Genomic DNA, 22,027 nt, shown 5'->3' with positions numbered 1-22,027 from the left:
CTGAGGCTCTCAGTAGCCACTTTTACACAGTGTGGCCCCGCTGGGACTCAACTAGGGCTGGAGTCACCTTAAAAATGCTTACGACCATACACCACAACACAAAAGGTTTGGTGTGTGTGTGTGTTGCTGCGTCGATAGAAACCACAGCACAGATGGAAAAAGAAAAAAAATGAGCCATGCTGACAAAACAAAGTATTAACAAATGTTGCTCTGTGGGTAAATTTGGGCGACAAGGAAGGAAAAACCAGAGCATAGGCAAAAAAATAAATAAGAACGCAAGAAAAGGGCTTTTGAGGACACCTTATTTCAGTCAGAACATCCTGTGATTTTCTTCTCATGCACAGCAATCAGGCAAGAAGCACTTGATCCTGAATAAGCCTGAAATTGTGCATGCAAGGGTAAAGTGGCGGCTGAAAGCTCAAATCAATACATATTAACCCACAAGTCCCTCCTTTCCTCCTTTCAAGTCCGACATTTCTCTCCAATTACGCCCTTGTGTCACGCACCTTTAACCCTTACAGTAAGCTAAAAAAGAAACAACACGTCTTCTAGCTCTCCTTTAAACAATACATCATTTGGCATGGATTATAATATGAGACTTGTGACTGTAAAAGGCTGTCACAAGTGTGCATAGATTAGATTGAGACCTTGGACAATCTCCAGCACAATAGAGGAGAGTAATAACACTAAAATGTGTGTGTGTGTGTGTGTGTGTTTGCACTCTAGACAAAGGTAGTGGGGGGGGAAGGAAGAAAATCCAAAACAAAAATAGAGAGTGCTCACTCAGCTGAATGAGAGGCAATAACTCAGCAGCTGAAACTTGAGACTAAATATAGATTAGATGATGCTTTATAGTAACGACTTTTTAGTGTAAATTCCCCGACTTTTGTGTTTCGTAATCACTCAAGAGCCAAAAAGCCCTTTCTGTTTCAGTAAAAGGAGTTTAAGAATTAACCGTCCGGACCGCTGAATTCAAATGAGGAGGGGGGACAAATATGAATCTGCACTTAACAATGCATGAATTATTATTTTTCTCCTTCATGCTGTGACATTTGCACAACACCAGTACTGATGGAAATAAAATGCGCAGCAATGAAATTAGGGGCAATATGTTATGTAGAGCAAGAGCAGCAGAAGGTCAGCGTCATGGAGAATGAGGAGTAACAGGTACAGAGCTGCAGGGGTGGAGAGAGAGAGAGAGAGAGAGAGATCTGGCGTAATAATGAGAAAATTCAAGGCACATCCCCGCCTGACTTTATTACAGGGAAATTGACTGTACGACTCGTCCCACTGCCGGTAACCTTGTCACGACATTGGCGGCCACAAGGAGCACCTCTTTGTGGTCTGTTTGGAAATTTAATTTCTCAGAATTAATCAGACCTCATTATTGACGCTTTGATCTTGGAGCCAGCGGAAGTAGCCTGTGCATCTCTTTGTAGTGCATCGGTTAATGTCAGCATGCTGGAAAATGAAAGGAGGAACCAGCGTCCAGGTGTCTATATAAATCAACCCTTGAAAGGTAAGGCCATGGTATTCACAGGCTTTGAAGCATGTTACATCAAAATCCAAAGAGATGGTGGCAGAATAGGAAAAACACTCAATTTATTGCAGGATTTAAAGCACAGGAGACCAGAATACAAACAGTCTTTCATTGCAAATGAAAACAGGTACACATCTAAAGGAACAGACAGGAGTCAACATTATATCTAGATGGTAAACCCGACCAGTATCAAAGAGAACTGACCAAAATGTGATGTGTTATTAATGGATACCATGTATAAATGTAACTTTACAAATATCCCACGGCTGTATAGCCTTTATAGAGGGCATGGTAACTTTTGAAATGGTCCACTGTCATTTAATTTTTTTTAACACCGTCCTTATTCTTAGACCAAAACAACATGGTGTAATGGCCAGCTAACATTTTAATCCTTGCTATTCACTCTAAATCGTGCCAGAGAACAGAACGTGCTGTTTGTGTCCCCTCTAACCGGTCAGCTGCTTCCGTTTGCGGGGCACTGGGCGGCGGCCTGCAAGGTTCTGCGGGCCATCTCCAGGACTCCTTCCTGGGTCTTGTTCCCACCAATAAATCCTCCAGCATGGACGAAGATGCAGCCCTTAATCCCACTGAGCTCCGACAGCTCTTCATCTCGAACGCCGCGCCACTCTTCTGGCAGGGACAGCCTGGGACAGACGAACAGAAGGGCAAGTTGGCTTACAGAAGGGCAGTATGTGGTCTGCTGCTCACTTCCTGTTGACACATTGCTGCTTTTTTCACAGTGTGCTTTGACACAAGCAGGAAAATCAGCACTTAAACTGAACTCTAACTGAAATGAAATATCAATAAACAGATAAAACTGCAAGAATAAGGCAATCAATGGAAAATGAATGATTAGGCATAGAGGCTCCAGCTTGTCAGAGAATATTTGCTTCAATTATACTGAACCACAAAACCAGCAATATGAATATGCCATAGCTTCTAGAAATTGTGAACAAAATATTAATAAGTATAACTAGTTTTGCAGCAACAAACAAAACATTTAAAAGTCTTCATTAATCTCTTCTTCTTCTTCTATAATTTTGTGTGTTTCATTCTCTTCTTTCTAGATTTCATGACCGCAGGGACATGAGATACAACGCTGCTATCAAAGACAAACCGCAGTAAACGTCGCATATAGCACCACTACAATCAGCGCCAGCAAATAGGCCAATACAAATCAGCTTTATTCTTCTCTAGCAATGTGGAAAATCACACACCGCCACAGTGGCTGGAGAGCTGAGCGGTGGCAGCGGAGTCAACAGGCAATCTAACAAAGTGGGGAAAAGATTGACTCGGCAAGGGTTTACGAGGTGACCTTGACAAAGTGTCTCAGGATGAAGCACGCAGAAGCTGAAAATTCATAAAAATGTAGAGCAGCTCATTTACCACCTGCCGCATGTGGCATACACGCCTGGCACATCGTTCAAAACACATTACCAGTTTTCTGGGTGTGTGCATGTGTGTTGCATTTTTTTGCCTTGAAGGGGTTATTATCTCTATTATCTCAGACCCCAATTACCCTCAAAGAATTGTTATATTTAGTGATGTTTCATTCTGAGATAAATCTGATTCAGCACTTCATTGCTCACCTCCTGCCCTTTGATTGACTCTGAAAGACTTCAGATGACTTGAACACTGCCTAAATCTGCTAAAAAAAAACTCTGCTTTCCTTTTAAATGGCTGTACTGTACCTCTGGCTCATCATTCTCTTTGTCACTTGCTTGATGAATTATGGAACTGCAGTCAAACTTGTCACAAAATACAGCTGCAGTTGTCAAACACAGCTGCGGTTTGAAGAGTGTTTTCTCTTGCTCCGAGTTATAAAGAATCTATTCAGAGCTCTGCATTGAACACCAACTGCCATAATATCAAAGTATTTACATGAACAGAGTTCCTGAAACTCCTGATTACTCTGACTGACATATGACATTGAACAAGCTTCTTCAGTATGAAGCCAGACTGAGCTGGTGAAGTCACTGCGGCTGCTTTCTGGATGACAAATCCTACAAGGTGGGACTAACTGTGACAACCAAGACTCACACCATGATCCTTTCCTTAACTACACAAGTAAACTGTAAATTTACAGTATTTTAAAAACAGTTTACAGTACTATTACTGTTCTTTTTTATAACATTGTTGTAATGTATGTTGCTGTATTTTAACACATAAAAACTGTGTTGCACTTTTAGCATGTTTTTACGGTATTACCATGTTTTAACTAGGCAGAGGACATAGATTTACAGTAGAAACTGTCAGTAGTGACATACTGTTGCTACTGTAGACTGTCTTCTCCTAACCAAACAGCAACTAAAAGCAGCGCAACACATTTGTGGTCATTTTGTTTTTCCACTGTATGCTCTGCTGGTTCATACCAACACAATATGTGTGCACGGTCGTCCATTCAGAAGCTTGTGTCCTCCTATCTGATCACCATATTTACATCACATGGACCACCTAACACTGCCCAGCTGACATCGAAGAAGACGCCCTGAGAGGTACACACACTTTTTCTATCTAAGCCATCACATCAGGGATACATAGAGGCTGAGCAGGTGGTTACTCTCAGAGGCGACCAGTGGACGCTCATGAACAAGTAATTGGGCTCACTTAACAGATAATCAATAGTTTGCATTAACTGTGAGCATTTGTTGAAAAATGTTAAGTAAAAGATGCTATTAGGCGGCCTTACGTCACCAGAAGTCGACATAATCTTATCTCTATTAGGTCTGTCACAGGACAACCTGGAGAGGAAAGCATGGCAAACATCTAATCCCTGTTAAAGAATCAACCGATCGATCGCTCCACAGCATGTCTGGAAAACGAGCTCCAAGGAAAGGTCAGCAGGGCTGATAATGAGGGAAGGAGTAGGAGGGGGATGACTGTTGTTGTTATGACAGAGAGGAAGCTCTCATTCTCAGGATGACCAGTCTAAGAATAAGACCACAATTAGCAAATTAACTTCTCATGGGAGAAGACCCTCCTCCCCGGTGCTGACACAGAGACAGAGAATTAATGCACCATTGGGGGGAGGGGGGGTTGTCACTTACTTTAGAGTACTGCAGACTGGAGATCCTTAAAATTTAAAAAAAACTGCATAATTTTGCTGGAAATGACATTCAACGATTTTCAAGAAACAAGACAGCATTATATCCTCCCTCAATCTATGATGACATTTTAGACTCAAAACTTCGATGCACAATATTATCAGAAAGATGTCGGCAGATAGTGAAATATCATCCTTAAACTGATAAGTTGACACTGATTAATACTGAAAAACGAACATTAGTGAGACTATAAAAGGGCCAACATGTCTGCTGTGCCCCAGCACAGCATGTCACAGGACAGGCATTCCTAACACACAGCTCAATGTCACTACAGGAAAACTTAATGTTTTCTGCAATTAGGTGGAAATAATATATGAATATATGTCAGCATCAACAACTGGCCATAAGGAGTTAAAATTTATCAGCATATTGGATATCTGCAAAAATTCATGCAACCTTCTTGACATCAATATCAAATCAAGGTTAAATTGATTAACAAGTGAAAAAGTTGTGAAGTTTTGCTGCTTTTGAGACAGTAGATGCAAAGCTCTCTCAAAATTAGACTAGAATCGTTAGAATAGGTTATCATAGCAGGGATTTAAAGGAATCACTGGTCTTTGAACTGTCTTATGTACCTCGAATGCATCCACGATGTCAACAACGTGGTATTTAATCATAACTAAATTACATGCTGAGTGAGTCAGAGCCAGACTTGGTGTCACCAGAGCTTTTGTAGTTAATCATGACCAAAGCAATTCCCCACAGTGAAACCTTGGGAAAATAACCAATTTATTCTAAATGTATTACTTAAATATTCACAGACAGGTACCGTTGAAAAGAATGTAGAGGCTGTAAACATGTAAATATCTATATCTTCCAGGATTGGAAACACTGCGGACATGATAACACCGAACTATAACCTCTTTTGTAATGCATAAAAACACATGTCTGACCTCTCTCTATTCTTCTTGCCATAATTGTGCTGTTTCTACTGAGGTGCAGCAGTTTATACTGCAGTGAAGAATGAGCCCACAGTGACAATAATATCAGCGAAGCAAAGAAACACAGAAAAGAAAAAACCTCACCTGGCGACAGGTGATAATAATGGCATTAATTACTATTTCTTTATCTTTATTAATAAAAAATGAACCAGGCAGAGAAGAAAAATAATCAGAAAACAATAATCTCTTGCAGACAAGATAACTGTGACAGGAGTCGGCTGAAATAGGGGTATAGGTTTCCGTTTTAGCTCATGCTGCTGTCAGCCTACAGCATTATACTATGCAGCACATCTCCAAGGAGAGAAGGACTGCTTGCACTCCTCTCTTCCTTCTCCTGGCTCACATTTACTTAGCAATGTGATGCTGATAAAAATAGACCTTTCCCCCCCAGGTGCAGTAGCAGGGACATAGGCGATAACAACACCCCTTTTCGCAGAGTCGGCACAAGCCCACTGGGAGGAAGCTGGCCACCAAGAGAAAGAGCCATCTGGAGCTATGTTTTTTTTTTTTTTGATCCACCTCACAAGCCATTGTTCTCCTGAAGCCCCTCACAGACCAGCATGTTTGCATTAAATTAAATCTTTGAAGTATTCAGTGAACACAAACAGGTGCCTGTCTTTTTAGTTGAAAGCGCTGCCGCTTGATGAGATTCTGCAGCCGAGCGGGAAAAAAAAGTCTGGATGAGGCGAGGGAGGGGCGGAAAGTGTGAAAGGTGAGACGATGAGATAGAGCAGAGGGAGACAAACAGAGAAGAAGAGAGATAAAGGGGGGGGGTAGATTAATGGAAAGAGAGTAAGACAGGAAAAGTGGTGAAATGCAAGAGCATGATTATATGACAGACAGAGAGAGAATGGGAATGGGAGAATGGGGAGAAAAGGGATCTCATGGAAAAAGGTGAAAATGGAAGGCATCTAACAGAGCACCCACTGGTCAGACCAGCGAGTGGATTAAAAGACTGTTCCACCCTCTTCCTGTGCCTGTGTGCACAATGTGCTCAAGAGGTCCCCATCTAACCTGAAGCAACCCACAGTGTATCCATAATGAGACCTGTCAAACGCAGAATAAAAGTACAAGGGTGCGTGATGTCAGCAGGAAAGGAGAAGGGAAGAGACATGGAGCTTAGAGACCATCAGCTGTGACAGTAATGTCTCAATTTAAGCATGAGACGTATCACGACGTATGTAACAGAAGCCGCATGTAAAACCCAACCACAGTGATCAGGTGAGAATGACAATCAGTTTTTACTTCTCATTTTGAGACGATAGATGCCTGAGATGCCTTCAAAATTAGACAGAAACTTAACCCTGTGAGCTGGTCTGTGTTCAAAGTGGTCTGAGGCACATTTCTCTTGGTTGCTCTCTTGAATCCGATCTAGGTTTGCTGAGCTTATTGTGTGAACCCCTAGTGGTGAGGTTACCTGTGGGCAAACACATGTGCTGACAGTGTTTCGGGGTAATTAATCTCACTGCCAGCAGCAAATTCTGTCAAATTCTTGTCAGCAGCAGCCTTACAGTGTTTTTATCCATTTCCTTCTCACAGTGTTTGTAATATTTAATCAAATCATAATCTCATCAGGCTGAAGCTGTTCTGGCACACAGAGGCACAAAAAGAGATTCAGTGACATTTCATAATAGATTATACCTGCATTCAAACAGGGGAATTTCTAGAAAACACCTTCAGTGCTGGGAGCGGAAATTATATAGAAAATGTCATACCTGCTCACAGGTGTAAGCTTACTTATCTTTTCTATTAAATTTTTCCTCAGGATGAAAACACCTCATGAGAATTCTCCACAGGGAGGTGGGATAAATAATAATTACTCTCCCATAAAAAAGGGATATTTGCTGCAGGGAAAAAAAATAATAAGAATGAAGATGTCAGAAAAATCTCATTTTAGTTCATCAAGGCAAACTTAAATGGACAAATAACAGAAAATCTACAGCAGTAATGTGGATGAGTAAGCAGAGTGAGAGCGCCACGTGACATCAACATGATGGAAATAGAGTGTATTTCAATACGATATGATTCATATTACTGAGAAACGGACACAGATGGAAAAACAAATGCAGCAATGAGCGTCACAGACATCATTAATTGATGCACAGTCGAAGCTAATTTATTTTTTCCTCCCTCCTCCCTACAGTATCATCTGCAGTCAAAGCTGCTTATTGAATGTGAGAATCTTGTCAACTGTGTCGAGTCTTATTTGATTTACATTTAAAAGCAAAAATTAACTGCAACTCAAAAATGTCAAAGCATTTTTTTGGGGCTTAGTAATGCTGTTTGTAGTTGCAGCCTCAAACTTCTTAACAACCTAAAAATACGATGAGCAGCATAATCTAGTTTTTAATTAAAACACACGGTCCACGTTTTTTTTCCACTCTGCCAGTCTTTGACAGCCGAGAGAGCATTAACCTGAGAACAAGATAAACTTTTCATTTTTGCTTTAAGGGAATTCATGTTAATTAATTATTCAGCTGATAAAAAAATGGCCACTGGTGAAGTCTGTAGAGCTTCACCTTGGATCTCTGCAGAGCCTGGAACCGTCAGCTCGTGCTTTGACAATAATATCTGCTACATTCTGGGATTCAGGGCAGCAGTCAAACAACACACAGAACTCCTGTGGGTATACAATGATGACATTATTAAAGCAGTATTGTGAGTCGGACCGCAAGAGGCTCTTCAGGTAAACAAATCCCCTCCGGAGGTAAAGAAGAAAGACGATAGGTGTTAATCATCTGACGTATTTACACAGAAGCCCTTTGTGTTGTCATTATGTACAGTGACAAGGCCCGAATACTAATATGGTTTAATGAGCAGGAATGAGGCACCTTCCATTTGAGTGTGAGGCTTGAAGGGTTCAAAAATAGCAGCAGCAGCACAAGGCACAGAAAGGTAAGACATTTATGCATACCGTGTTTTAAACGTCAATAACAACAGGCCAAAATATATATAAAATCTTAGACTAATAAAAAGGGTAGGGTAGGAGATTTTGAAAACTCAGTGAGAGTCAGCCAGATTTCGAAAGTAAACACGCCCCTTTCTCTCAGAGCTCACACCGAAGCCACGCCTCCCAATCACATGGACGCTTATTACCTGAAGATGTCTGTGACTTCGGCCATCATGCACGTACTTCTCTGGTGCACGCAGAGCAGGAAGAGAGTAACAACCAGCCAATACTTCGCGCAGGGTCCCCCCGGAGGATTGGCTGATGTTTTTAGCGCTTTATAGCTTCCACAGATGATTCATATTCTTTGTTTTAATGCGAAACAGCCGAACTAATTAGTCGCTATCGGACTGTAAAGATAAGTTACACTAATTTAACAAAAAGTGCATCAGAATGGAATCTCCTACCCTACCTTTAAAATATCAGCTTGTAGTTTTTGCTGTTTCAGTGTAAGACCACGCCGATCTAAGATGGTTAAAAAGGTGCATCAGCACCTGATCAGGCACATGAGACTTTACAGGAAACCTTTGCCAATTTTAATTTTGTTACTAAAATGTGAACTCTAACCTTATTTTGTTTCCACTCTTTAGCAAATGTGCACATGAACTCTGGACAGATGTGTAGTTGTTCTTATCACTTTACAGTTCTCTCAAGGAGTTTCATACATGCCGTCTACTGAATAATCAAACCATTCATCACATCCTGAGTCTGAATACAGTTAGAATCATCAACATCACCATCTGCACAAACAATGTTTGAGCTCTCTCTTCTCTTAGCTATGATTGTGTTATCTCCACAGATGTGCGAGATTTTAAAATGCCCCGAAAATACAATCTCTTGTGGCTAAAAATGTGAAAGACCCTAACAGTTTTGGGGTTCAGAGGCTTAAACTCGCATAAAGATGACAGATCGCTTTGCCACAGCCTTTCTTAAGACCTACTTTGGTCTTCCAGCACATGCTCGCTTGGTGTCCTTGTAGCGTTTGACTGTGTGGACACAACAAATTAATGAAACGTCCATGCAGAACGTCACGTACACCCTCTGATGACAAAATCTAAGGACCAGGCTGCAGATTGGTATTAAACAGTATAATCTAATCACTTATCATTTTGCATAGAGTTAATTAGTGGGTGCAAGGAAAGTGCTGATAATTGACATTTCTTCTTCTTTGGCAAAAAGAACATTTTTTTAAGGTAAGTACATTAGCACATCAAACCTTTAATTTGTTCAGTGCTGTTATTTAAAGGCTGTAGCCCCACTCATTTGTGAGTAGCCTAACTCATAGTCATATTATAAGAAGCATATGAGCAGACAAAAGTGTACTTTGTATATTTAATCAAAGTGACAGTTCAACAGAGCATGAAATCTCACTTTCATTAATATTCATAAAAATCCTGGAGTATGCAAGTTAGTGTCTGAAAATAAAAGCATGTCTAAATTGGCACAGCAGCACGTATTTTATGTCTGTCAGCTTGCTGTATTTGAAGCCCTGGGTATAATTAACATTAAAGAAGACAAAAAACAAAAAAAGCCACCGGAGTGAAAGGGGCGTGCATAGAAAGAAAGGCCTCAGGTGATTTTGTTGAAGTGTTGGGTGTGTTTACATCTTTTCATCTCCTTAGAGGGCAATGTGAGAACAACACTTCTGCAACTTCTGTAACTAAGGTACCATCTACATCCTGCAAACAAGTATTTCTATCCTTGCAGGAGTTACACCTGCTGGATAACACCCTCAGTGAGTACTTGTCAAATGGTCCGGTGAGCATGAAAGTCAAATCATACACCGTGGATTGTTTCCGTCACAAGAGCTCAACTCAATTCAGCACACGTGGAAATCTCTCAAGCTGTACCTGTCACTCTGTTTTCCACCAATATTTAAAAAAAAAAAAATACTCTCACTGAGTCTTGACTCAGTGAAACAACACCCGACTCCTAATTTCTGCCATGGTACCACCTACACCAGCTGCTCCCTCCATACATACAGAACACAGGCTGCAGCTCATCAAGCAGAAATGGCATTTAAAATACCTTTAAATGAATATAGCTGAGAAAAAAAGGATCATTTTGCATATTAAATTTCTGTAAGAAAAATTACCTGTTCTGGAAGGTGTTGAGCCCAGCAGGGACACACTGGACCCTCCACTGTCCATTCTGGTCTGGGTAAAGGACAAATTTAATGGGCGTCTCCACCTGGAGCTCATTTTCTAGGGCAAATAAATGTTCCTTCCAGGGACACCCACCCTGGGAGAACAACACCACCTCCCCACTGGGATCAATCTGGAAATGAGAAGAGAACCAGGCAAGTGTGCATTACTGATGTGTACATGAAAGCAAACACACACACACACACAGCAGACACAGAAGAGCAGAAACAAGCTAACTGTTCCTTTGTAACTCTGTAAAAAAAAATTATCAAACAGTTTAAGACAGAATTTTATTGTTCCATCAGGGGCTAAAACATCATGTTCACAGAATATTGATTAAGCCAATCAGCACCAGGTAAATCTCTCTGTAATTCACAGTACAGCTTAGTTCTAAATATGCAGTCTGTGGCAACATTCCCGACTTGGTGCCTGGAAGCAAATGTGTTTTACATTAATTAGCACTGACTTCTTTGCCAGTGCTTTGGAGATGAGGAACACTAGCAAAGGAGATGAAGAAAGTAATGCTGAGAGGAAGTTTGGTGGAGGCTCTGGTGGAAAATGTTTATGCATTTAAAGTAGAGATTACAGTCTAAAAAAAGAAAGCCACTCCTCTCAAGCCAGACACACACACAATTAGTGTGGCTGATTACAATTAGTATTTTGCCTCAGTATTTATTGTCTGAAAAACAGAATATTCTCTTGCAAATGTGGATATGTTTGTGTATTTGTGAACAAGAAACTGGGACTTTCCAGTCCGGTGCTCTTCTGCAATAGCAAGGTATAGGTGCCAGTCCAAAACACACTGTAGACTGATGCATAAAGTGGACTTATGATGCTTTCTTTCTTTTAGAACCAGGCTGGGTTAGTTTAGCTTCAATTCCACCTTACTTGGCGAGCCACCTGCAGTTCCTGTGTCACCATATCCTGTGAGGCACAAGTGCCATACATACACTGCTTGTGTAGTCACTCTCTCCCTTCAGATGAATTATAATCACTGCTGTATACAGATGCCAGAAAAGAGAGAAAAAAAATGTTTCACACTGCAGTCTTGTACCTGATGCCTTCCCTTAACAGCTTCCTCAACAACAACACGTGCTGGCAGCCAGGCAGATTTGTAGTATTCCAGACGGTCTAGGAACTCATCCCCAACCAGCTTCAGAGCCTTCCTGAAGCCATCCTAGACACAAAAACACACAAGCACATTGAGAAGAGGTTGACTGCTTCATATTCTCAAGGACAAAATACAAATCCTGTCAAATGAATAGACTTTAGATGTCACTGAAAAAGGAATAAGAACTTAAATAACCTGCCTGTGGTTCAGAATCGTTTTGATTATTCACAGCTTTCGTCACAACTAGACCATTCTGAATACCAACACTGTTTGATGTCAAACACTTTGAGACTGTGTGCCAGAAAATATAGAGGTGATAAAGTCTTTTCAAACCATCTTGTCCTCAGTGATCCTTACAGACGTGCTTCATCTAACTTCCTGTCACACTGCAAAAAACCCCAGGCCCAACTTCTCTCTCATCGTTTCACGGGCAGAAACCCCAAGAGAGCATAAGAGAGAGAAGCCCAACTCATACACACAGTTTGTCATGCCCGGGTCTAATCTGTATGCATCTGACTGAGGGGAGCTGCAGTAGCCCTGAGTTTTTACAGTCATGGAGGAGATGAAAATCCATTAGGTTTTTCAATTATTACAAAACAGCCACTGTCGAGAGTTCACCAGGTCACTCTACCATAAAGTAGTCTAGCAAACATTTTTCAATTCAAATCTTTCTCAGTTTCCTATCTCTTAGAGATGGCTTGCCTGCAGTGCCATTTAGTGGGGGAAATTGGAGGAAAGTACTGGGACGAGACTCCTAATCATGTGAGCTGGAGTGTGAAAAAAACAAATAGGCCAGAGAGTCCCTTGAGAGAGCCTCTACGATGGAAAAAAAAATGTTGGCATAGCCAACATCTATGCCGAGCTGGGGTGCAGGTATCTCATGAGAGTATGCAGAAAACAGCTGATGTCTCCATGCAGGCACCCTGTGCTAATCAAGACTGAGTCTCTGTTGTTCCTGACCTGAGGACACTGATTGCATCTGTAATGTTTACCACAACAGTTTTAACCTAGTTTGTAGTCCTGTTTCACGACAGGTTGTTCATTGTGTGTATTGTAAAGTCTCTTTTCAACACTAGAGCCCCGCTGTGATCAGCTTGTGGAAATCTAGGATTCAGGCACATTAAGTAGGAGCCACTGGCTGAAGAACAGTCTTGAAGCACAGTATGGAGGCACCATCCATCAGCATAGTGACAGTGGTTCACTTAAAATGCCAGTAGGAAGTAACAGTTGGAGAGAGGAACTGCAGATCTTTGCATATTTCATTTTTTTAGCCTAAAGAGGATTTTGCATTTGTTGTATTTCCTTAATTTAATTCATCTACATTATTTTATATTGGTATTCTCACATTTGCCCTCCTTAGTGTGTATAATCTGGTCTGAGACAGGCAAAAAGAAAAACAACAAGATGCTGCTTGTGTTTACATCCTGGGAATAGTTTGTTTGCCAGGACAGATTTTGGGCATCACTGATGACTATGGGGATCGTCTGTGTGTCTCTGTTACACAGTGTTTCCTGTGTTTATTTTTACCTCTGCAAATACAGCTTTTGACATACTTCATGAGTCATACTGTAGTAATCCAGGCATTGATAAAAACACATATTTATCCACAGACTGTGCTGGCGCACTTAAATGCAACCAATAATTTAGAGTTTAAAATGGCATAAAACCAACAGCTGTAAATTAGTTGCAATTTGTAAATATGAGTCAAGAGGGATCCACTTTGTCACATTGATTTTTATTCTGCTGCTTACTGTGTTCAGATGAGCGTGAATGCTGCGTGTGCTTGTTTCACCAGAAATACACCTCACGCCTCATTCTAATGTTGTTAGTTGCACCTTCAGATGCTGCTTAACTGCAAATTACCACTTCTGATTAAAATGGACACTTCACCCTAAAAACAAATGGTTTCAGTATCAAAGTGATCATTTCTGGTGAAATACATTGAGTTTTTCCAGCTGTATTTTGTGGCACGTTGAGCACCACAAGCTGAATCCCTTGAAATTTAATTACCGTATTTTCACGACTATAAGGCGCACCTAAAAGTCTAAAATTTTCTCAAAAGTCGGCCCTGCGCCTTATAATACGGTGCGCCTTGTGTATGGGTTGAGTACCAGACACGGGGACGTGGTACGTAAACTACGTACGCTGGCAGCAATTCACCAATCAGCTGAACAGTACGTCATACGTACACTACGTACACTAGCAGCGATGAACCAATCAGATGGATACTACATAACACACCGGTTCAGCTGATTGTTGAATTGCTGCCAGTGTACACTACGTACGCTGGCAGCAATTCACCAATCAGCTGAATGCTACGGTACTGGCGCAGCAACTTCCAGTGGATTACAGCTTCCGCGTTATGCAGTGACAACATTGCCAGCAAAAACATCCAGCCCAGCCACATCACCAACATGGATGAAGTCCACCTCACTTTCGAAATCCCCGTGAACCAAACTGTGGAGAGAATGGGGACCAGCACGGTATCAATACGGACTGTAGTGGTGGACTGGATGGTAATGGACAGAAACTTCCGCCTATGGAAGAGAAAGACTCTGCCTAAAGAAATGTTTCCAGCAGGAGTCTTTGTTAAGGAGAAATGAGGAGACGAGGAGTGGCTCAGGGAAGTTTATGTAAAGAGTAAAGAGTAAAGTAATATAAAGTTTCTCTGTCGCTGCCACCGTTGAGAGAGAGGCTGCACCGGCTCCTCGCTGATATCCAGCCGGTTTTTACTGAATTTACGTACTGGTATGTTTTAGCGTAACCTGCGCCTTGTAGTACGGTGCGCCTTGTGTATGCGCTGAGGACAGAAATAGACCGTGTAACTGACACTGCGCCTTATAATGCGGTGCGCCTTATGGTCGCGAAAATACGGTATACTGAACTCATCAAAACAAAGTTTTTAAAATATGAGACCGAGGGTCTTAAAGATTTTATATGTGTTATAATTTTAGGGTAGACTATCCCTTTAATCTCTATCTTAACACCATGTGTCAAGCTTTATGCCTTATTAAAGCCACAGATGTTCCTTTCTTTCATTCCTACAATATATAAAAAGTTACATTTCATTAAACGTCTTCTGAAAACACAGACACACACACACCACATAGTGTGTGCACACATAGTGTAAGTGTGTCCATGTTTACAGTACACTCACATGCACTCACCTCAGTGTCCTGACTCTTGCTGTTCCAGCATGGATTCAGGTGGCCGACACGTGCGCTCAGCGTGGTGGAGAGAGAGTAGCGGGCCTCCCCGTCATACTGTGAGATGCCATTGTCTACAGCATCCACCTCCTCCACAAAGTTCTCGTAGAGCTGCAAGCAATTCAAAGAGACACGTGACAGAAGCAGCAGAAGTTATGAACTTGTACAGACAGACAGCACTGGGATTACAGTATCCTAAATAACAGCCATTTAGTGACAGAGGATGCTGCATTACTGTGAGATGAAGTGCACTCACAGAACTCCAACATACAAGAAGCAGAAAAGGCAGTAGTGTAATACTGAAAAGTCAACTCCTCTCTACATCCAAAGGTCGACCACCAAAGTGTTGACATTTTACTCGTGGCTTACAAGTGGAACTAAGCTTTGGAGCAAAAATAAAGGCTTCAGTCTGTCTGAACTGGCCGGCGTGCAACATCCTAAAATAAATAATATCACAACCATGAATAAAAGGATTACCCGGGGCTTAAAACATACTGACACATAAAAAGCCAAATGACGATTTGTGTTAACAGCACTAATATTTATGGTGACCTCAGATCTGGCTGGCTTAATGCGCCTTGCCATCACAACACACTGGGGGTGCCAAAACCTCCTGCTGGCTGAACTGTCTAAAACGCATTAAATTTAACTTGGTTTGAATCCAGCAGAGAAACTTTGTCACATTCCTGTGTCGCCTTTTTATATCAAGTCTCCACTGCCAACTGTCTTATGAGGGCAAAATGCCAGAGACAGTAATCACTCTATACATACAGAGAGTAACTGCATGTATTCTTAAAACATATATGTTTGATCTAGTATTCTGTTTCCTGAGATTTGCTTAAGTCACTTATAAAAAAAACACCTCTTTACAATGTGATGTCGGTGGTAAATCACCTGGATGCCATAAATGTGTCATCTTTCTCCTCTCACCTTGTTGTAGAGCACCTCCAGCTGCCGGTCATCCTCCTTCAGCTGCGTCAGCTGGGCCAACAGACGTCGGCCAAAGTGCAGGTAGACGAGGCCGGCAGAGCTGAGCTTGGTCACCCATGGCTTTTCTGGACACAGACTGTTGAAAGTCTCTGAGAAGGTCCTGAACACAATGAAGACAATCCCTCTATCAGCATGACCTGCTTTATCATATACATAATCAGCCAATGTCATAAATGTTGTTGTCTTTATTAGTGTTGAGACTTTCCGTGTTTCAGAACAGACAACCCAAACACAGAGGATATTAGCCTGTAACTTTGACCTTTATGTTGGAAAGAGACAGCAGAGAGAGAAGTATTTAGTGAGTTGCAATCTGTGAAGTGACCACTAGTTGCCACTAAATCCTACACACTGGCTCTGTAAGTGTACTTGATGTGGGACATCAGGAATTATTATTAACACAAAGAAAGAGGCTGGTCTGATCCTTCACAAGAACTGCCATGTAATCAGTCCATGCCCCACCAAATCAAAGTGACACAACAAATCATTAAATATGTCTTAGCCATGCTGTTGTGTTACGTTTACCTCTGCAGATAAGAACCTCATTGCTTAGTCTAAACATTCAGTGCCCAGAGCTCAAAAGTACCACACAAGGACAAGAACAACACCTGTGGTTAAAACTGTCATAAACTATCCAACATTCCTAATGATGTAAAGACCTTCAAAAAGATAAAGGGTCTGATACAGTTTATATCAAATAAAAATGAGAGAAAGAATTAGGGATTCTACTATCTCAGGAGGATGGCATTCGATGTGGGAAACGCAACACTCCTCCCCTAGCTCTAGGAAATGGTGAGAATTTGGTTGAGAAAAAACTATAGCTGGAGACAGTGTAGACAACTCACATATATTCTGGATGTGTGTGAAAATACAAACATTCTGGGGAAAAATTCTGACAAATCCTAAAAAATATGTAAGGATATGATGCACCTCTTGATGTCAAACTTCAGCAGTTGGGTGAATTAACAGAGGGTAGAATAGATAGAGCTGGCTTTTATCTGTATATAATACTGTTTATTGCATGCGAAAGGTGGTCCAAACCTGATCCTCCAAGCCTGGATCAATGGATGAATATGGTGAAGGACACAAACTCTCAGAGGTCAGAGGAACAGCTCCTCCTCAGAAGATAGAGAAAATAGACTGTATTTACTTCACATAATATGGACGCACTTTCATTGTGACTGTCCCTGGACTTAAAGGCATGGTATTTATGGATTGATTTAGGACTGACCCCACTCTCTGTCTGTTGTAATGTTTGCTTATTTTTTTATTTGTTGTTGTTTTTTCAATATATGGCTAAATATAAAAATAAACCACCCAACAACAAAAGTATACAAATACAGAACATAGTATATCATCCCTTGAGCTGAAAAACACTATACAGTCTGTAGATCAGTATATCCATTAATCATTCTTTAAAGCCAAGACCTTGATGACCCTGCACGTATTTCTTTCAGTCACTGAGCCTTTCAATAAAGTGATGAGTGTTGGCGCATGCTAAACATTACTGGCTGTGCATCAGCTATCAATAGCAATGCAGCCATAAACATCCTGTGTGTCAGTTGTGTTTCTGAGTGCGAGCGCACATACAGTAGCTATTGGAGGTCTCTCCTCAGACACGTGCTGAGATGGGTGGGTTCCAGCACTGAGACACTGCTGGTCATTTAATTCAGGCTTAATTAGGTTGCTTGGGCTGCAGCACAGTGGAAAACAGGTCGTCAAATGAATGAGTGACATGCAAGGGAAGTGGGGGGTAATCGCAGCCATTAAAGGGCTAATTGGCCAAGCTGAGGCATTTCTATGCTGATAATCAGGAGATGGCAGTGAATGCAGGAGAGGAAATGCCTGAAAGAGAGAGTGGCTAAAAAGAGAAGTCATCAAACTTGTTTGTGTGAAATCAAAGATAGTTCCATTTTCCGGCATTCACCACGCCGAATCAAAGTGCGACTGTTAAAACAAAGATGTTTAGTCATAATAAGCATAAAATATGCTGCGATTCCCACACTGCACCAGCTGCGCCAATTAATGATGCTGATCACCATAAATCATTAGAGGGAATGGCCTTGATGCTATTTGCTGTGTGAGCAAATTTAAGCTTCAGCCAAGCCAAGTATGAAAAAAAAAACAAGCGACTGTATAAATGAGGGCACGTTTTGAATACTACAGGCCAGTAGTCTTCCATCATGCGGATCCCAGGGTCTCTCAGAATGACGGCAAATCATGGCTCCATTTTTTTTAAATAGTGAGACAAAAACGCAGATGTTACTGCAGCTATTTAAATTTAATGAATGAGCTCCAGTTAAACTGATCGACTCGAAGGATTTAAATTTGATTTTTACTCTGTATTTACTGGGTTTTTCATGCACTCAGAAAATCCTCTGAGAAAGGTTTTAGAAAACTAACAAGAAGGTATGCCCTGCTGGCATAGTTGGGGGGTGTTCTTGCTGTCTGTTATGTCAATAGATTAGTGAACTGTCCAAGGTGATTCAAAAACTGCAACTAAAGGGTCATTCAACAGAATGAGTCCAGTAAAACGTATCGACAGTTAAACACGGCTGCAGAAATGATGACAATAATGCAATCATAATCAGATCAATAAACACGTATCATATTTTTAGAAAAGAGCATCAAAGTCTCTGTTAGATACTAGGTCCACATCATAATGCATTTTAGATTGAACACAAGCCAACAGGAGGCCTGCTGTGTCCACAAATCATTTTTTTCCCGTCATAAATGTTACAATAAGCTGCATGAAAGTGATTTCATTTCCCTGGTGATGAGGAGCTGCAGAACGCAGACCACATTTGTCTGTTAAAAAAATGTTTACTTTCCTTTTATTTGCTAAGAAGGAGCAGTGAGAACATTTCGAAATGTGAGCGACCACATGTTCTAATCCCCGCCAGATCGTATCTTGGTGTACTTTTATTACCTTCAGTCAGTGTCTGGAGAGCATCCTGCCTTCACTTCTTGTAGGACAGTCATTTTCCACTCCACTAAGAAACTTTTTTCATATTAGACTTCAATTTGACAGGACACAATACGTTTTCTCTATTCTACCGTTTACAATAAACAAGCATAGAAAAATGACAATTTCCTTGGCTGTTTGTCTATAAAGAAACAATTATACATTTGAATATACTTGTTTGTTTTCTTAAAAAGATAAGGAAGATTTTTCATTAAATATTTAAAGGTACAATTTGTTATCCTCATGTCTGGTCTGCCGTTACCCACATGAAAGAAAGAAGAAGTGGTGCTGCAAAGGCAGATATTTTTCTTTTATACAGTCCATATTTCCAATTTTCTGTCAATCACGTTAACAGACAGGTAGTGTATGAATGAAACATGGGTTGAATCTCCTTGTAAGTGACCATGGAAGAGCAGAGTTAAAAGAAAAGCCCACAGAGGGAGTGTGCTTCTTCATACATTCTTTGCAATGAACCCTCCACATCAGTGGCATCAGCTAAGGGATACAGGCCTGGACCTCATCAGACAGAACGACTGATCCCATATTAAGGGAAAGGCACAACTGCTTACTTTAAAGCAGCAGCCAGCACCTTGTTACAAGTGTATACTAGAGTCTGCCTCACCTCATATCCATCTCCTTTAAAGTATAAGCAAAGAATTTGTTTAACTGCAATGCATTTCTGTCAACTACATCTGTACTCTGTCTGTGTGCTGCTGAATTTCCTTTTGATGAGGACTCTCACTGTTCTTTCCAGCTCCTTCTCCAGCCCACTTACATCCATCCATGCCTTTCACAACCATATTGCCCCCATCTGTGCGTGTGAGTGACAGTCGCATTCTCCTGCGACCTCTGACAGTGTGGTGGCAGCCTCTGTGCCTCGTGAACCAACAGCAGGGGGGCGTTCAATGGAAGGCGCACTAATTATCACTAACCGCCTGCCAGGAAGAGAGCCCTGGCATATCTTTATCACCGTGGTCATAAAAGCTATCTTTGATTATCATCAGGACATTAAGCTGACAGGACACCTGGAATGGGCTGATTACTCAACGTGATGAGACCTTGAGTGAACGCAATCATTCAGAAGAAACTTTACCCAGAAATGTAACATTAAACGTAGAGCCTGTTCATGATTCATGCAATCAGGGTGCTTTAAGGTTGTGAGAAGCCACAGGGAAATCTACTGTCTCATTCTTGAAGGCCAGATGATGAATACATCACTAAAGATAGCATCAAGAATAAAATGACACTGAGCCGATTCAAAGTACATGTTATGATAGTATTATAGGAAAAGCCCTGGTGTAATACATTCAATATCTAAATGACCTGAGCGAGGTATATTATGCTATTTTTTTCAACATTTGGTTAGTTTTAACCATCAATAAAAATACATACATTTCTATTAATACTGAATGACTCCAGTTAAAAAACAAATATTCCCAAATTACACCATTGAAAGTGAAACTTGAGGCGTCACAGTATGCAGGTGTTCTTGGAGATTCACACTGTGACGATTCCAGCTGAGAAGCTGTTTTGTTGTATCAGTTTAGCATTGATGGCAAAACACTGCACCATGAGTAAAATAAATCCATAGTAATGATTCCTTTTGGAAAATGACTCAAAGATTCCTTTTATATTGTTCAAAACCTTTGACACCATCAGTCTGTTGAAAGGAGACAGTTATTGCTCTCTTTGCAGCAGCTTTACCTCTGATGGTGGTCATAGCGATGCCTCTTGGGGTCAAACTCTCCACCTACGTCAACGACGATGTCGCATCCTGCCAGCTGTGCTGCGTCTCTCGTCCGAACGATCTCAGCATCCTGTGAAAAGAACAGACAAAAAGGTAATTTCATGTACCACAGAGATTCAAATGCAGGGTGTTTATGAAATGTAGTCTGTCATGGTGTCATCGAATCATTTGTCCAGTAGAGGGTGCTCCAACTCTGACTGTGCTAAAGAGTCAAAAAAGTCTCTTCATGGCTAACTAGTTTATGAACTTCATTGCCTGAAAGATGATTAAAATATGACCATAAAATTTGATGTTTTTTTATGTTAAGCTCTGGGTAAAAATAATATAAAGTGACCACTAACATACATTTATCAATATCTTTGAGATTTTGCCAGACAGTTAGTCTTTGAAATAAACTTAATCTGTTTCAACAGATTAGGATTTTAAATGGAGAATGAAAGAACATGTTAATGGGCTGTTAGCTGTCTGAGTAAATGTATCATCTTACTGTGATTACTATACGTAGAATTCATCTCATCTACTTATACTCGAGCACCCCCACTTGGTGGCTTACAGTATAACAGAAGAAAGAAATAAAACCAAATCTTTCCACAAAATTTGCGGTTACAAAGTGAAGAATAACTGAATTGTTTGGATTTGCTCTATAAAACAATCATGCTAACAAGACTATAAAGACTGTTAGCATGTAGCAGGGGTGATATAAATACACTCTGCAGTGTGCGGCCACCTGCTTCAGCGGTGTATCGTACTTACCTTGTACTCTGGTAACTGACGAAGGAAGAAGCAGGCTAGCACCTCGTCGCAGTGGAAGGTGCCGTTGTGAGTTCCGATCTTTTTAGCAGTCATGTTTTCAGTGCAGAATCTTTTGGGTTGACTTGACATGTATCGTAGTTTTGTGCGAGTTACGTCTACGAAGAGTAAACGGCAGTTAGACTGAGGGTGTAGCCGGTGTAATATACTTTTAAGTATGGTCGTAGTTACAGAGGATGTGATGTTTGTTAAGTTAAATGCTATCAGACGTAAATGCCACATTCAAATAGCACTCCACACGAGACGCGCCACTGACGGACGGATTTCACAGCCGGACCGGAAATGGAGCACCAGTTTTGAGGTCCGGGTAAGTCCAGTATAGGGTAAACCGCTACATTCTCTTGTTTTATTTATGCACTCGCTTTTGTACATTTATGAGTAAACAACCATGGTTGTGATAATAAGAAAACAGTTAACTGGAGTGAGCGGACGCGGTATAACGTTCCTTACTTTTGTCAGAAGGACGTGTACGCCTGCTTGGTATAGCTGCACACATATTTGTGACAGCAGAGGGCGCTGTAGACA

At 41.1% G+C, this 22,027-nt stretch overlaps 1 protein-coding gene across 1 annotated transcript; it reads right to left on the bottom strand.

Annotated features, from left to right (window-relative positions):
• Positions 1–1,585: 1,585 nt before the first annotated feature.
• On the bottom strand, positions 1,586–21,773 carry myg1 (myg1 exonuclease). The gene is made up of 7 exons (XM_028406202.1): positions 21,446–21,773; positions 20,650–20,762; positions 15,924–16,083; positions 14,955–15,104; positions 11,731–11,853; positions 10,628–10,809; positions 1,586–2,184 (listed from the first exon to the last, which is right to left on the bottom strand). The coding sequence occupies exons 1-7, from the start codon at positions 21,722–21,724 to the stop codon at positions 1,995–1,997; spliced, it is 1,197 nt and encodes a 398-aa protein (XP_028262003.1). The 5' UTR covers positions 21,725–21,773; the 3' UTR covers positions 1,586–1,994.
• Between the last annotated feature and the right edge of the window lie 254 nt (positions 21,774–22,027).

The sequence above is a fragment of the Parambassis ranga genome, chromosome 5, assembly GCF_900634625.1.
Source record: "Parambassis ranga chromosome 5, fParRan2.1, whole genome shotgun sequence".
Taxonomy (NCBI): domain Eukaryota; kingdom Metazoa; phylum Chordata; class Actinopteri; family Ambassidae; genus Parambassis; species Parambassis ranga.
Note: the sequence above shows the minus strand (reverse complement) of the source record. Positions and strands in the feature narration are given on the sequence as shown.

Coding starts and splice junctions, on each gene's coding strand:
- myg1 (XM_028406202.1), bottom strand. CDS start 21,724: ATGTGGCATTTACGTCTGATAGCATTTAACTTAACAAACATCACATCC. Junction 20,763..21,445: donor GTCAGTTACCAGAGTACAAG/GTAAGTACGATA, acceptor TTCTTTTCACAG/GATGCTGAGATCGTTCGGAC. Junction 2,185..10,627: donor CTCAACACCTTCCAGAACAG/GTAATTTTTCTT, acceptor CGTCTGTCCCAG/GCTGTCCCTGCCAGAAGAGT.